Raw genomic sequence first — 16,161 nt, forward strand, 5'->3', positions numbered from 1 at the left:
ATAGTTTCCATCAGGTATCTCTAGGATACAATTTACACCAAATGTAGTTCTTTACCACAATGTACCCTATCACAGGCAGACAAAATATAACTCCTCTATTCCAAACCCTGGCGAGTTGCCTTGCCATCTTCTGTTTACCAGTGTTGTATAAAGTACCCAATTGTCATACTAAAGTAATAGTTACCTTTTGGAAATTGACTGAAGTAAAAGTTAAAGTACTTCGTTCAAGTCAAATCAAATGGCATCAAGGGAGACCTAAAAAATGTTAAGACACATGTATTCACTAGTATTTTACAACATTCTAAATGTTTAAGCCCAACAATGTATTAAAAACATTTTCAGCCAAAAATACAGATTAAATCTTACACAAACAGTTTCTTCTCTTTAGATTCCCAAAACACTCTGATTTTGATTTGTGAATTGATTCACAAAATTAATCTTTCAGACCACTTTTTGAACTGATTATGCTGATCAAAATAATCAAACTAATCGAACAATTTGTTCAGGAATTGGATATCACTATCACCAAGCCACATGCAGTTTACTTATACTGTATAGCTGTGTTTATTGGTTTCTTCAGTCGAAATGTAACAAAAGTGTCTAGAGAAATGCATCGCTGTAAAATGGTAATTTTTTTCTTATTTATATAATTTATATATATATATATATATATATATATATATATATATATATATATATATATATATATATATACAGTATCTCACAAAAGTGTGTACACCCCTCACATTTTTGTAAATATTTGATTATACCTTTTCATGTGACAACACTGAAGAAATTACACTTTGCTACAATGTAAAGTAGTGAGTGTACAGCTTGTATAACAGTGTAAATTTGCTGTCCCCTCAAAATAACTCCACACACAACCATTAATGTCTAAACCTCTGGCAACAAAAGTGAGTACACCCCTAAGTGAGAATGTCAAAATTGGGCCCAATTAGCCATTTTCAATCCCCGGTGTCATGTGACTCGTTAGTATTACAAGGTCTCAGGTGTAAATGGGGAGCAGGTGTGTTTGGTGTCACCGCTCTCACACTGCCTCATACTGGTCACTGGAAGTTTAACATGGCTCCTCATGGCAAATAAATCTCTGATGATCTGAAAAAATAATTGTTGCTCTACATAAAGATGGCCTAGGCTATAAGAAGTTTGCCAAGACCCTGACACTGAGCTGCAGCACGGTGGCCAAGACCATACAGCGGTTTAACTGGACAGGTTCCACTCAGAACAGGCCTTGCCAGGGTCGACCAAAGAAGTTGAGTGCACGTGCTCAGCATCATATCCAGAGGTTGTCTTTGGGAAATAGACATATGAGTGCTGCCAGCATTGCTGCAGAGGTTGAAGGGGTGGGTCAGCCTGTCAGTCCTCACACCATACGTCTCCAGACCTAAACACTATTGAGCATATGTGGGGCATCCTCAAACAGAAGGTGGAGGAGCACAAGGTCTCTAACATCCACCAGCTCCGTGATGTCATCATGGAGTAGTGGAAGAGGAGTCCAGTTGCAACCTGTGAAGCTCTGGTTAACTCCATGCCCAAGAGGGTTAAAGCAGTGCTGGAAAATAATGGTGGCCACACAAAATATTGACACTTTGGACATTTTCACTTAGGGGTGTACTCACTTTTGTTGCCAGCGGTTTAGACATTAATGGCTGTGTCTTAAGTTATTTTGAGGGGACAGCAAATTTACACTGTTATACAAGCTGTACACTCACTACTTTACATTGTGGCAAAGTGTCATTTCTTCAGTGTTGTCACATAAAATTTTTTGGTATTACATGAAATATACTGTATGTGCATTTTAAAATGTACATTTCTCTCGCAATCTTCGGCCAAATCAAGGGATCTTAGAAGGCAACATAATGTTTTATAATGAAGGCTTTTGGAACAAAAAGTGTAGCAAACTTCCAGTTCAACTGTACACCCTGTGTTTTGCATAAATCCATTACTCCAGCATCAAAAGAGCAGTGTCTGTAGATAGTGCTATGGATTCAGTTTTTAATAGTAATTTTGATATGTGATGGCTGTTTTTTATTGCTTTAGAGAAAACTAGCAGTGCTTTGATCAAACACAGTTTTCTATATATGGGGTAAGAGTTCTGAAATATTCAGATGTCAACTGGCTTTTTCTCATTTATCTTTCATTGTATTTGCATAATTCCTATAAGTCTGTCATCAAAAATATCCATTTGCTGTTTCTGGGACTAAACCGTAGAAAGTGGCCTGCCTTTATACCAAACTAATCACCCTTGACAAATTAGTCTGGTCTGGCCCAGAATTGCCTTCTTTAGGTCTTGAATTTCTGAAGACTGCATAGATTCCTTGTTTAAGCTGCTTTGTCGAGACAAATGTAGTGTGACAGATTGCATTGCATCCTGTGAGGTGAGCATACTTGAAGTTGACAGTGATGTGAAAAAATTTGCGCTGTTGGAATAAAAATTGTTGCGATCACACTATTGTCCTATCGGCACGTTTTGTCCCAGTTCTGTCATTGCATTTGAAGTGGTTTAGAAACAAATTGGTTGGAAATTAAAAGGCTGTTTTGCATTTAGTTCCATAATGCTATTCATTTACTGTTGATTTACTGTTTGATTTCTCAAACGTCTTTTACACGTATGCTTTAAAGCTCTTCATAAATCCATCCAACATGAAGACAGAAACAAAGTATTGGAGATTGCATAGTTATATTCCATTATTATACTGGAAAAAAAAAATAAAATAATATATATATATTCTAAATAATTTTGTTTTCCAGTAAAAACATCCTTGAAACAACGGTTACGGATGTAACCTCCGTTCCCTGAAGGACTAGGGGTCTCCCTTGAGTGCCAAATACGCCTCTGATCTATGAAAAAAGGCCAATGGGAGTTCGAGTTCATTCAGGAATTTTCTGAAGAGCCGGAAATGGTCCGGCCACTACAGTGGCTCGGCTCAGCGACGTGGCCGGGAGGACACAACGTCGAAGTGAGCGACAGACAGGGAACGTCTAGGTTATGGATGTAACCTCCGTTCCCTGATGGAGGGAACGAGACGCTGTGTCCTCACGGCCACGTCGCTGAGCCGAAGCGACACTAGGGGTCCAATTCAAATCACGCCATGCACTGAGCCATGTACGTGTACTGCTGACACAAGAGCAGGCAGGGATTTTATGCGCAAAGGCGACCAGTTGTGTCAGCCCGCACGTACCCTTCCCCAATGCCCCATAAAAAGTCGTCGGAATCCTTTTGGTTACCCTAAGCAGGGGAACAAGGAGACGCTTGCCAACCTGGGACCAACCAACGGGCCAAGCCTAGCCGGGCCTCTTTTCTCTCTATGTTTCTCGCATAGAGCCAAACGGCTGGGGTCCTTACACGCATCATGGGAAGGGGGTCTTACCCAGTTTCCTATTCTTTCAGGGGGAAAATACCCTGCGGAGACCACACCTGCCCAGAGAGGGGGAGTTGCTACAGCACGGTGACCGGGGGACAGCTGGAACTGCCTAAGGGTGACGCGGGTCCACTCGCAAGGGGACACTACCACGGAAAATACACACAGGAGGAGTCTAAGTAGGAGTCCTGATCTGTGGAGCACCTATTCCAGTACAGAGTAGGTTTGAGTACCTGCAGTGGACTGGGTCAGCGAATTCCACGGCCTGGTTGTGATAGGCCAATGAAATGGTGTCTAGTACCCAGTAGGAAAGCCTCTGTTTGGAGACAGCATTCCCTTTCCGCTGTCCACCAAAGCAGACAAAGAGCTGCTCAGAATGTCTGAAGCTCTGCGTGCGGTCCAAGTAGGTATGCAAAGCACGTACCGGACACAGCAACGAAGAGGTTGGGTCTGCCTCCTCCTGGGGCAGCGCTTGCAGGTTTGCTACCTGGTCTCTGAAGGGTGTGGTAGGAACCTTGGGCACATAGCCCGGTCGCAGTCTTAGGATCACGTGCGTGTCTGCCAGACCGAACTCCAGGCAAGTGTCTCTAACAGAGAACGCTTGCAGGTCCCCGACCCTCTTGATGGAGGTGAGGGCGATCAGCAGGGCAGTCATTAGAGAGAGGGCCCTGAGTCCAACTGATTCTAGCGGCTCGAAGGGGGGTCTCTGAAGGCCCGTGAGGACCACTGAGAGATCCCAGGAGGGGAACATGCTTTCCCGGGAAGGATTTAACCTCTGGGCGCCTCTTAGGAACCTGATGATTAAGTCGTGCTTACCCAAAGACTTGCCGTCTACTGCATCGTGGTGGGCCGCGATACCAGCAACATACACCTTCAAGGTGGAAGGGGACAGCCTCCCCTCCAACCTCTCCTGCAGGAATAGGAGCGCTGACCTAACTGCACACCTCTGTGGGTCTTCAGCCCAGGAAGAACACCAATTCGTGAACAAGCGCCACTTCAGTGCGTAAAGTTGCCTGGTAGAGGGGGCTCTGGCTTGGCTGATCGTGTCTACGATGGCAGGTGGTAGACCAGCTAGATTTTCCACGTCCCGTCCAGGGGCCAGTCGGGGTGCGGATGCCAGAGCGTGCCCCGTCCCTGAGAAAGAAAGACTTTCCTCAAGGGAATTCGCCAGGGAGGGGCTGTCGCAAGGAGTACGAGGTCCGAGGCCTCAACCCGGGCCCAGCTCTCAGCCGCAGCGTTGAGCCAACCGCAGGAAGCGCACGCCCCCTGTCTCACGGACCCCCCCGAGGACCCGGAAGGCTCCCAGGCGCTCCTGAGACAGCCCACCCAGAGTCCAAGACGTTAACTCCGGAGGTGGTAAGACCGCTCCGTCCCCCGGTGGAGGGCCGGGAGGAGAATTTTGTGTTTTTTAATTTGCCGCACCCCCCAACAGGGGCTGCGGTACCCAAATTCTCAATAAAAGAGCTATTTCCTTTGTCTCTGGGTCACCTGGCCCGCAAATGCCGTTCTCATGGCACTCTGCTTTCAGGCCTCAACAGTCCCAGCTTCCTGGACGCGGTGTCCCCGCCTTCAGCCCCACGGCTGTTCCCTGGCCGGCCGGTTCAGACGAGTCCAGAGGACGCCAACATCAGACCTCCTCCTCAGTCACGAACCCGCCCCCTGCCGGGTGCACGGAGCAAGGTAAGTGCTTTGAGTCTATTCCCAGCACCGGAGCCTCGGGCCGCTTCACTGCTTCCCGACGCCGCATTACCTGTTCCGCACCGCTGCGAAGCCCCACCGGGTACGTCCAAAATACTCGTCCCCTTGGTGCCCCTAGCACGGAGTTTAGAGGCATGGCTTTCACTGCCCAGCCCATCACGCTGGCTGCACCGGACCATTCGACTTTTTCCACAGTAAACGGCAAACATGCCCAGTCCCTGCGCGAAGAAATCGCCTCCCTTCTAATCAAGGACGCGATAGAGCCTGTCTCTCCAACCGAAATGAAGAAGGGTTTCTACAGCCCTTAATTCGTTGTACCCAAGAAAGGCGGCGGCTTACGACCGATCTTGGACCTGCAAGTTTTCAATCGGACCCTGTCCAAACTCCCGTTCAAAATGCTCACCCAGAAACAAATTCTATCTGGCGTCCGGCATCTAGATTGGTTTGCAGTGGTAGACCTGAAGGACACGTACTTCCACGTCTCGATTCGCCCTTGAAATCGACCCTTTCTACGGTTCGCGTTCGACGGCCAGGCATATCAGTACAAAGTCCTCCCCTTCGGCCTGTCTCTGTCCCCTCGCGTCTTCACGAAAGTCGCAGAGGCAGCCCTTGCCCCGCTCCGAGAAGCCGGCATACGCATACTCAATTACCTTGACGACTGGCTCATCCTGGCCCCCTCGTGAGAGTTACTATGCGCGCACAGAGACCAGGTGCTCAAGCACCTCAGCCGTTTGGGGCTTCAGGTCAACTGGGAAAAGAGCAAGCTCACCCCAGTTCAGAGCATCTCTTTTCTCGGTTTGGAGTTAGACTCAGTCTCAATGACAGCACATCTCTCCAACGAGCGTGCTCAGTCTGTCAGTATCGTCCCGTGTTTTCTCAGGTCCGAGCCCGTAGAACTCGGTAACACGCTGACGATCTGGCCGGGTGAATCGCTTGCGCCTAGCGCCCGTTCCCTCAGCCGAGGTAAAATAGTGCGCCTCCGTTCCCAGAAGACCCCATCTTCGGGTCGCTGGTTGACTCCTCCCTAACCCTTTTGGGTCTGCAGTTCAGCGGAGGAACTCACCAACCCAAGCCACTACGGGTACCCAAACTACCCTGTACTGGAATAAGTGCTCCACAGGTAAGGCCTCCTGCTCGGACTCCCCCTGTGTGTAATTCCTCGGTACTGTCCCCTCACAAGCGGACCCCCGTGTCTCCCTTAGGCAGTTACAGCTGCCTCGGTCGCCGTGCTGTATGCTTCCCCCTCTACGAGGCTGGATCTACCACCGCACCAACTTTTCCACATAGGTCCTAACAGGCCATGTGATGTATTTGCCACTCTTTGCCTCCCCTGCAGGGTAGGTGTGGCCTCCGCAGGGTCTTCTCCCCCTGAAAGAAGGGCTACGACCCCCTTCCCTCAATGCGTGTAAGGGCCCCGGCCGTAGTTGCTCTATGCGAGAAACATAGAGAGAAATGAGGCCCACCCAGGTTGGCGGCCATCACCTTGTTCCCCCCTCCAGAGTAACCAGAAGGAGTCTGATGGCTTTAATGGGGCATTGGGGAAGGGTACGTGCAGTCTGATACAGTTGGTCGCCTTTGCACGTAGGAATACCTGCTCGCTCCTGTATCAGCAGTGCACGTACACGGCTCAGCGCATGGCACGTTTATAAGTGGACCCCTAGTGTCGCTTCTCTGACACAACGTGGAGAGAGCGACAGAAGGGGAACGTCTAGGTTACGTATGTAACCTCCATTCCCCGATGGAGGGAACGAGACGTTGTGTCTTCCCCGCCACGTTGCTGAGCCGAGCCACTGTTGTGGCCGGACCATTTCCGGCTCCTCAGAAAAATCCTGAATGAACTCCCGTATTTGCACCGCTTAAATACCCGTATGTTCGGGGGCGGGATATGCAAATACCGGCTGCCAACTTCTCATTGGCCTTTTTTCATAGATCAGAGGTGTATATCTGCACTCAAGAGAGACCCCCTAGTGTCGCTTCTCTGACACAACGTCTCGTTCCCTCCATCGGGGAACGGAGGTTACATACGTAACCTAGACGTTGTTATGTGTGTTTTCTCAAAAGTCATTTTTGAAATGCTCCACTCTCTGTATTTATTGCCACAAAATAGATTTCACTGAGGTTTTTCAACCAATTTCAAGATATTTACTCATTTACTAATTTTAAATGAATCTGAGTTAAAGGAATAGTTCACTCACCCTCATGCCATCCCAGATGTGTATGACTTTCTTTCTTCTTTAGAAAACAAATTAAGATTAGTGAAGAATATCTTAGATCTGTACATCCATACAATGTAAGTGAATGGGTGCCAACATTTTGAAGCTCCAAAATCCACATAATGGTAACATAAAAGTACTCCAGACAATTCTGCTGGATAAATCCATATCTTCTTAAGTGATATGATGTGTGGGTGAGAAACAGATCAATATTTATGTCCTTTTCCCTTCATTTTACTTTCTCCTTCTTCTGTTTTTGATGATTCACATTCTTCATGCATATCACCCCCTACTGGGCAGGGATGAGAATTAAAAAAAATACTTAAATATTGAACTGTTTCTCATGCACACCAATCATATTGTGTCTAAACACATGGATTTAAACACTGTCATATTAATTACTTTTTTGCTCCCTTTATTTGGATTTTGGAGCTTTACATTTTTAGCACCCATCCACTTTTATTGTATGGACCTACAGAGCTGAAATGTTCTTTTAAAAATCTTAATTTGTGTTCTGCAGAAGAAAGTCAGTCATAAAATTTGGGATGTCATGAGGGTGAGTAAATCATAATTTTTTTATTTTTTGGGGGCGAACTATCCCTTTTGTTTAAGTTGTTGTCTTGTTCCAATTGCATTTTTGTTTCAACTGTGGAATAAACCTCTCTAACTTTATTAATTCATAATTTCTTTTTAACAGAATATATGATGTGTATAAGGACTGACATTTTTGTAACTTCAGCTAGGTTTAACGTTGGTTATTATTTAAACTTAACCCTCACAGACCTGAGTATAGAGATTAATGGTATATATTTAAAAACAAAAATAGGCTGTAAACAAATGTTGCAGTTCAGTTACACTGGTTCTATGAGAGTTAAAGACCTCTATAATGATTAAAGCAGCAGATTTTTTGTTTGTTTGTTTGTTTGTTTGTTTTTGTGGTAATGAACTGTGTTCTTTTCTCACATACAGGTCACAATCCTTATTGTGCTGGCCTTGGCCTTTTTGGCCTGCATAGTGTTCCTGGTGGTGTACAAAGCTTTCACCTATGACCACACCTGTCCTGATGGATTTGTGTATAAGGTAAGTGGTTACAGACAAGACCTGTGTTCTTTCAGTAAACTACAACAACATGTCAGCGCTATATTATGCCTGCACTTCATCTTGGAAAACAAACATCTCAAAATCCTAGGGTTCACCAGGGACAACACACTTTATTTCTTTAGTCACAAACAAACAGAAGAGATGATGCTTACTCAGCTCATGCACAGTAAAGTTTTCTCTCTGTGGGCAGTTGTAACACTGGTTATGAAATAAATTAAAAAAGCTTTACTGAATTGAAAGATTAAATCTTTATATATTTTTTTAATTTATTTTCTTTAAATTTGTATAGCACCTTTCACAACACACATCGTTTCAAAGCAGCTTTACAGAAGATCAGGCATTAACAGAAGATAAAACTAGAGGTCGACCGAAATTAGTTTTTTCAGGTCGATGCCGATCTTTTGAAATCCGGGTCGGCCGATGGCCGATTAATGCTGCCGATTTATTTTGGCCGATATGTGCTTGTTTTTAACCTCTTATTTGAACCTTTCATTTGAAAGATAAAATGTAACACAAATAATTACTTAAGATAGACAAAATTTCTCAACAAATACATTTATTGAACACTTGACCAATCTGCACTTGTACACTTAAATAAAAAATGTATAATGTAAAAACATTATGTATAAATAATGTATAACAAATATATTAAATAAACAAAGCAGGTGTTACGAACTGCTCAGAGACACGAAGGTTGAGATCCAAATGCAGCTTTAATTAAGGGGCAATCCAGACACGTAATCCAATATTCAGAGCATCCAAGAGAAGCACAGGCATAACTAGGGGTGGGTATCGTTAAGGTTTTAATGGTATTACTATCTTACCGATACTGCTTATCGATCCGGTACTTTAACTGTATTCTTAACGGTTCTTTTTAAGATAAACGTTATATAGGCACAGTGATTTAATTTCAGGAAGGTCTACTAACATTACTGTTCAGGTGTGGTCTAAAAAGAAATCTAATAAAGTAATCAATTGTAAAATAACACTGCATAGTTTATCATAGATAGATTAATGCAGATTAATGCTTATTAATGCAGAAGTTATTCATTCAAGAGCTGTAAGTGATTTTCTCTTTGCCTTTGGCTGTTTGATTCGCAGTAATGGCTCAATCGTCAGCATGTTTATTAGACAGCTTCCCCTTTAAGACCGAGTTCAGATCTAATAGGCTCCTGATGCAGCATATTTTCTCCCAACTATTTCCATAACTACATCCATTTAAGACATAAACTGTGTTTAAGTGAATCTCCAAGTCGGTCGTTCAGACATATTTTTGTGTATATTTGATCGTTTAGATGCGCACATGAAACCCAAAGTAGCCTATACTTTGCTTGTCTCTTTGTGGTCTGTATCGGAGCGTGCGCCGCCTTGGGAACGGTATCTCTTGCGCTCTTTTTATTATTAAACGCGTCCCGCAATTTAGCAGCAGTAGCTAGACTGCATTTTACAACAATCACCGATCGTGCTGATTCTGACGTTAAGTTTGAGTTTTAGGGACAAATGTCAGTGCACCGCTGTGAAGGGAAGGAAGTTGTGCTAGACAGAATGCGGCTTATGTATAAATATTCTTTTTATAATCTTTGGAAGGCGAAATCTAAAATAAAATCAGACTAATATCACAGATCTAAACTAGGCTACGTTTGAATGTTTAGTTCTGTCACTCATTAAGCAGGGCTCGTGTTGTGCTCGCTGTGCGCGAGATCTCTCTCTCTCTCTCTCTCTCTCTCTCTCTCTGTCTCTCTTTCTCTCTCTGACTGCGAATAGCTAAATTGCATCACAGACAAATGGTTTCATAGAATTATTATACGTAGAAATGGCTGGCAAGATGAAATAACTTTCTCTTTATAGCAATAATACATGTATTTTCTTAATTTCTCCAGTACCGACAGCAGAACCGATAACGTCCGAGCTTACCAAAGCCAGTCCTTCACTAGCCTATAGTGCGTTGGTATATTTTTTATTACTTATTTCTCTGCATTGAGTGACAACCCTCTCAAATATAAGACACACAAACAGAACAAATAAAAGTCTCAGATTCACTGTCTGTAATTGCAAAATTCTTGCTTACTTATTGTGACATGATAGCAACCCTTCTGCTGTGTTAATGCAACTTCAACTACGCTATCAATATCCAAAGTAGCCGAACGTCATGTCGCGTTTTTTCTCAAAGTTGGCAGTAACATAGCAAAAGTTTTTAATTAAATATAAAGAAGTTATACAAATTTAATCCTTACCGTTTTCTCCAAGGAACTTAGCTCCTTCCTGGAAAATGACTCTAGGGGCAGCATGCGTCGAACACGTGTTCCACAACAACACTAGGCTGCCCACAGATGCGCCTGCCTAATAATCGGCTTGATATACTTGGATATTGGCCGATTATGTTAAAAAATTCAAAAAATCTAAAACCTCTAGATAAAACTGTAATATCTATAATGTCTATGAGTCATCATTGTGTAATTAGATAAAATACGATTGTGAATTGTGTTTAAAAAGAAGTAATTAAATAATAATTGTATTTACAACCTCAGTGAGCAAGCCGAAGTCGATTGTGCTCATGCTAACTTCATGAATATAATGCCAATATTATTTATGTATAGTGCAAGTCATGGTTTAGAATTAAGTAACACTTATTAAAGTAAGTGTTAAGGGACAGTGTTTAAACAAAGATTTTGTATGAACTGTAAGATTAATGATTAATGTATTTGATGTCCATCCAGTATTAACTGCAGAAGTTAACATAGATGCAATTGTCCTTGTTAATTTGCTGATGAAGGCTTGTGTTGGCAATTGATAGTCTATGTAATCCATTTCAAGATTGTAGTCCATCAATAGACTGAGGTGATGCAGGTAGAGATCAGTGAGGTGCATCGCGGTTCAACCTAGCCGAAAATTTTGGTGAGGTTTGGTGTGGTCCATCCTAAGTCCAAGGTTCAGACAATGGCATATGCAGTATCCCATGTCTTATGGTTGGAGTTGGCATCAGATCATCCTCTGAAGTCCATCGTAATAGACTGAAGCGATGTTTGGCTGATACTGGCTGCATTTAGTCATCATCACACAGCGACATGTAGCAGTGGAGTCCAACAAGAAGCAGAAATGGAACTGGATCCATCCGGTTCTGGTGACCTCAGTATAGAAGTCCCGAGGTTGAGACAGGGAAACAAAAAATGTATATTAGCATAGATGCCATTCAATTTATTGCAGAGCTATAGATCATGATCAATGTTTCTGGTTCCGGCAGACCTAACTAAAGCAGCCTAATTGTGATAAATTAGGTGTATGCCAGGCTAAATAGATGAGTCTTTAGTCTAGACTTAAACTAAGGGACTGTGTCTGCATCTCGAACAGTGTTAGGGAGACTATTCCATAGTTTAGGGACCAAATATTAAAAGGATCTACCTCCTTTTGTGGATTTTGATATTCTAGGAACAATTAACAGGTCAAAGCTTTGTATGTAGTTTTAAAATTAATACTAAATTTAACAGGTAGCCAATGTAACGATGCCTCTGGCTGCTGCATTTTGAACCAATTGAAGTTTATTTATTGGTCTTGCTGGACATCCTCCCAGTAATGCATTACAATAATCTAGTTTTGAGGTCATGAATGCATAAATTAGTTTCAGCATCAGCAATGTGCAAACAATGTGCCGAAATTTAGCAATATTTCTTAGGTGCAAGAATGCTGTTCTACAAACATTGGTAATTTGAATTTCAAAGGACAGATTGGTATCAAATATAACACCTAAGATCTTCGCTGTTGAAGATGATGTAACAGAACTTCCATCAAGATTAAAATGATATTTTAGCATATTTAGCATATTTTTAGAGGTTTTTGGTCCAATCTGTTTTGTCGGAATTGAGTAAAAATACATTTATGGCCATACAATCTTTTATTTCATTGATACACACTGCTAATTTGGAGAATTGTGAAATCTCATCAGGTTTTTAAGAAATATAAATTTGAGTATCATCAGCATAATAGTGGAAACTTATTCCACGATTCCTGACAATATCTCCCAGGGGAAGCATATACAAGGAGAAAAGAGGCCCTAAAACAGATCCCTGTGGCACTCTATATTTTATTTTTGTTTGGTTTAACAATTCCTCATTTACATAGACAAAGTGGTAGCATCTGCTAAATATGACCTAAACCATACTAATTCAACTCCACAAATGGCAACATAATTCTTTAGCCTATTCAAGAGAATGCCGTGATCTATCGTATCAAATGCAGCACTAAGATCTAAAAGCACCAGAAGTGAAATGCAGCCACGATCAGATGATAAGAGCAAGTCATTTGTAACTATGATAAGTGCAGTCTCGGTACAGTGATGAGGCCTAAATCCTGACTGAAATTATTCCTATATACTATTTCTCTGTAGAAATGAACATAATTGGTAGGATACCACCTTTTCTTGTATTTTCGACCTAAACGGGAGATTTGAAATCGGTCTATATTAAGCCAGTTTTCCAGGATCAAGTTGTGGCTTCTTAATAAGCGGTTTGATAACTGCCATTTTAAAGTTTCTTGGGACATGTCCTAAAGATAGCGTGGAGTTAATAATATTAAGAAGAATTACAAGGAAGGTGAATAGGTATAAGGTAAATTTACAGGAAATAGCTCTTTTAAGAGCTTAGTTGGTATTGGATCTAACAAACATGTTGTGGCTTTTGATGTTTCGATAAGTTTTGTTAGCTCTGCATGACCTATGACAGCGAAGGATTGAAGTTGCACGTGAGGAAAATTTTGAGACACTGTTTTCTGCAGTGCGATGACAGATGATTGCATAATTCCAAATTTATTTCTGATTATTTCAATTTTATCAGTAAAGAAATTCAGCAAGTCATTACTCTTGTGCTGGGATGTAATATCTAGTTTTGTTGAGGCTTTATTCCTAACCAATTTAGCCACAGTTCTGAATAAACACCTATGATTGTTGTGGTTATTTTCTTTGAGTTTACTAAAATGTGCTGACGTGGCAGGTTTTAGTGACAGACACTATCCTTCCATGCACCACAAAATACTTCTAATTTTGTAATGTTCCACATGTGCTCCAAGCTTTCTGAGCTGCTCTCTTGAGAGCATGAGTGTGATCATTTGTGCAGGGCTTATTTCTTTAATTTTCTTTAATAGAAGGGGGGTGACACTATCAAGAGTGTTAGAGAAGACTGCATTTATATTTTTTGTTATTTCATCAAGTTCTTCTGGGCTTTGGGGTTTACTGAGTGTATGTTTTTCTTGTAAACTGCTGCAAAATTGGTTTGGTACCGTTCAAATAATGGATGCTTTTTTATTATTGTTTTTTTTTAATAATGAACCAATTATTTTTGATGATAATGAGAAAACAACAGCTATTACACTAATTTTCACATGTAAGATAATGATCTCTGTTCATTTGTTGAAAAGAAATTCAAATTAAGGAGAGCATATTTCCTAGAATAAGTGTAGACTCAACTGGTGGGTCATGTCGCAAAATGGAATACAGGTTTATTCTATATGAATGCTATGTTCAAATTGCAACAAACCATATAAATGCACATAAGCAGGATAGCAAAATAAATCGGATTGTCAATCTTTAATCGAGAGGAGGAAAAATGTCCCCTATCTTTTTTTGTTCATGTCAAAAGCTGTGTGAACAATCAAACTCTATGGTACTTTAGTGCAAATATGTCACTCGGAAATATTGCTAAAACTAGTACAACATTTGGCCCAGTATTTCTTCCATGTGTGAGGATAGCAAATTATATATTTACACAATTGCCAGTTTTCTTATAGGATGACATATATGTAACGTATAAGCTGACGTGTTATTTCTTTTCCACATAGCATTGGCAAATGTAATTGCATAATAATCACTGTTTTCAAACGGAGAATTCCTGGACGGGTGACTCACTGGTCTACAAGAGCTCACTATATTCTGTCTGAAAGGGAGATCACTGACTCTAATATTTTACATTCTTTCTTCCCATATCCCCACAGCACAAACGCTGTATTCCTGCCTCACTGGAGGCCTATTACACTGCACAGGATGCCAACTCCCGCGGCCGCTTCTACACCATCATCAGCCACTACAGCATGGCCAAGCAGACTACCTCCCGCTCTGTTTCTCCATGGCTTCCTGCTGGCACCGGCCAGCATGATGTCAAGCCACCCAACACAGACAGCCAATGAGATTATCCATGCAGCTTTATCATTACCTGAATTACCTTCTATTTCCACTGGCTCCTTTGTTCCTTTTATGCCCAATGATACATTTCTTCTCTGTATAGCTTTAGTTTTTTTATTTATCATTATTTATTTTACATTTTTGGCGTGTATGTGTTTAATATCCAATATGTGTTTGTGAACTATTCTTTTAAATTAAACATTTTGTTTGTACAAAGGCATGACTCTGAAATCTTGTCAAGCATTTTCCCCACAATGTCTGAGTGTCAGTGACCCATTCTGAAAGCAGAATACCTATATGCCCTTATGTAGTTACAGTAGGTGACAATTCAATCTCAAAAGGCATGATAAAAACAAAGGGGGTTTTTGTGCTGAAACACCGTATGAAAAAATAAATGCATACTCTCACTTAGAAATGTTTCAACAAAACATACGTGTTACAGTAAATTTGATGTACATCCTATTACAACAAATCAGTGAAATGCTGATAAATGATAAGAGTAGTACAGCAAAAGAACATATTGCATATGTACAGAAAATATAGTTCCGCCTTTGAACCTGAATGTAAATAACCCATGAGAGCAATCAGCCATGTTGTGTATCTCCGTCAGACACATTGTAATATTATCACTGTTTCTCAATGGAAGAGCAGACGTGTCTAGAGCTTTGCGACTTGCTTTCGCTGGTGTCTATGCTTGCATTTAACCAGGAACAAAACCTTGGTCTCTGAGATGATTTGATGAAGTGTCTGCCAAAGCTTGATTTTTCTGCTATGTTCAGTCACAAGTCTGCTCTTTTTCCATTTTTATATTTGTTGTCAGAAAAATAGAAAATAGATTTTTGAAATGTTGTGCTGTTGTTGAGATGTAGCAAAGTCTGGAGCATTTTTGATTGTGTATCCTTTAGGTTCAAGACAATAAAGATATACAAGGTGTTCAATTATTGCGCCATTTTGTTCTTGAGTATTATGATGGAAACTTTGCTTTAGACTGCTTCTCAGATTTCTAAGAAAAAGACCCTAGGCTGTCTGAGTTTCAGAAGAGAACTCAACCAACAACATCACAAATAGACAGTCAACATATCAAATTCAAATATTGCTTTATGAACTCAAAAGATTTTTAATCAAATTTTTGAGTTATTTAATTAATTTCATTTAATTGATCAATTGTCACATATTATACATACATTTCTGCATATACATGGTGAAATTATTTATTTTTCACATATCCCAGCTAAGCTAAGCTAAGCTGGGGTCAGGGTGCAGGGTCAGCCATGATACAGCGCCCCTGGAGCAGATAGGTTCAAGGGCCTTGCTCAAGGGCCCAACAGTGGTGTCTTGGTGGTGTTGGGGCTTGAACCACAGACCTTCTGATCAGTAACCCAGAGCCTTAACCGCTGAGCCACCACTGTTATCCTCATCATGTTATCACTGTATGCGAACAATTTAATAATTTGTTATCTGATCAAATTTATCTGAAGGAATTTTTGGAGTTATGTCTGAATAAAAGCTAATATTTAGATGAAACATAAATGGGAACTCAAAGGACTTTTCACCCAAAAATGAACGTTCTGGCATAATCTAATCTTTCATAATCAGTGAC

At 41.5% G+C, this 16,161-nt stretch overlaps 1 protein-coding gene across 1 annotated transcript in view; it reads left to right on the forward strand.

Moving 5' to 3' along the window:
- The window catches only part of LOC127625377 (neuronal vesicle trafficking-associated protein 2-like), a 67,853-nt gene extending 52,365 nt beyond the window's left edge, over positions 1 to 15,488 (forward strand). The window contains exons 4-5 of the mRNA XM_052100636.1: positions 8,264 to 8,374; positions 14,375 to 15,488. Coding sequence (XP_051956596.1) covers positions 8,264 to 8,374; positions 14,375 to 14,566 — 303 coding nt within the window. The 3' untranslated portion in view covers positions 14,567 to 15,488. The remainder of the gene's footprint in view (positions 1 to 8,263; positions 8,375 to 14,374) is intronic.
- The last annotated feature ends 673 nt before the right edge of the window (positions 15,489 to 16,161 follow it).

This window comes from Xyrauchen texanus, chromosome 31, assembly GCF_025860055.1.
Source record: "Xyrauchen texanus isolate HMW12.3.18 chromosome 31, RBS_HiC_50CHRs, whole genome shotgun sequence".
Classification (NCBI taxonomy): domain Eukaryota; kingdom Metazoa; phylum Chordata; class Actinopteri; order Cypriniformes; family Catostomidae; genus Xyrauchen; species Xyrauchen texanus.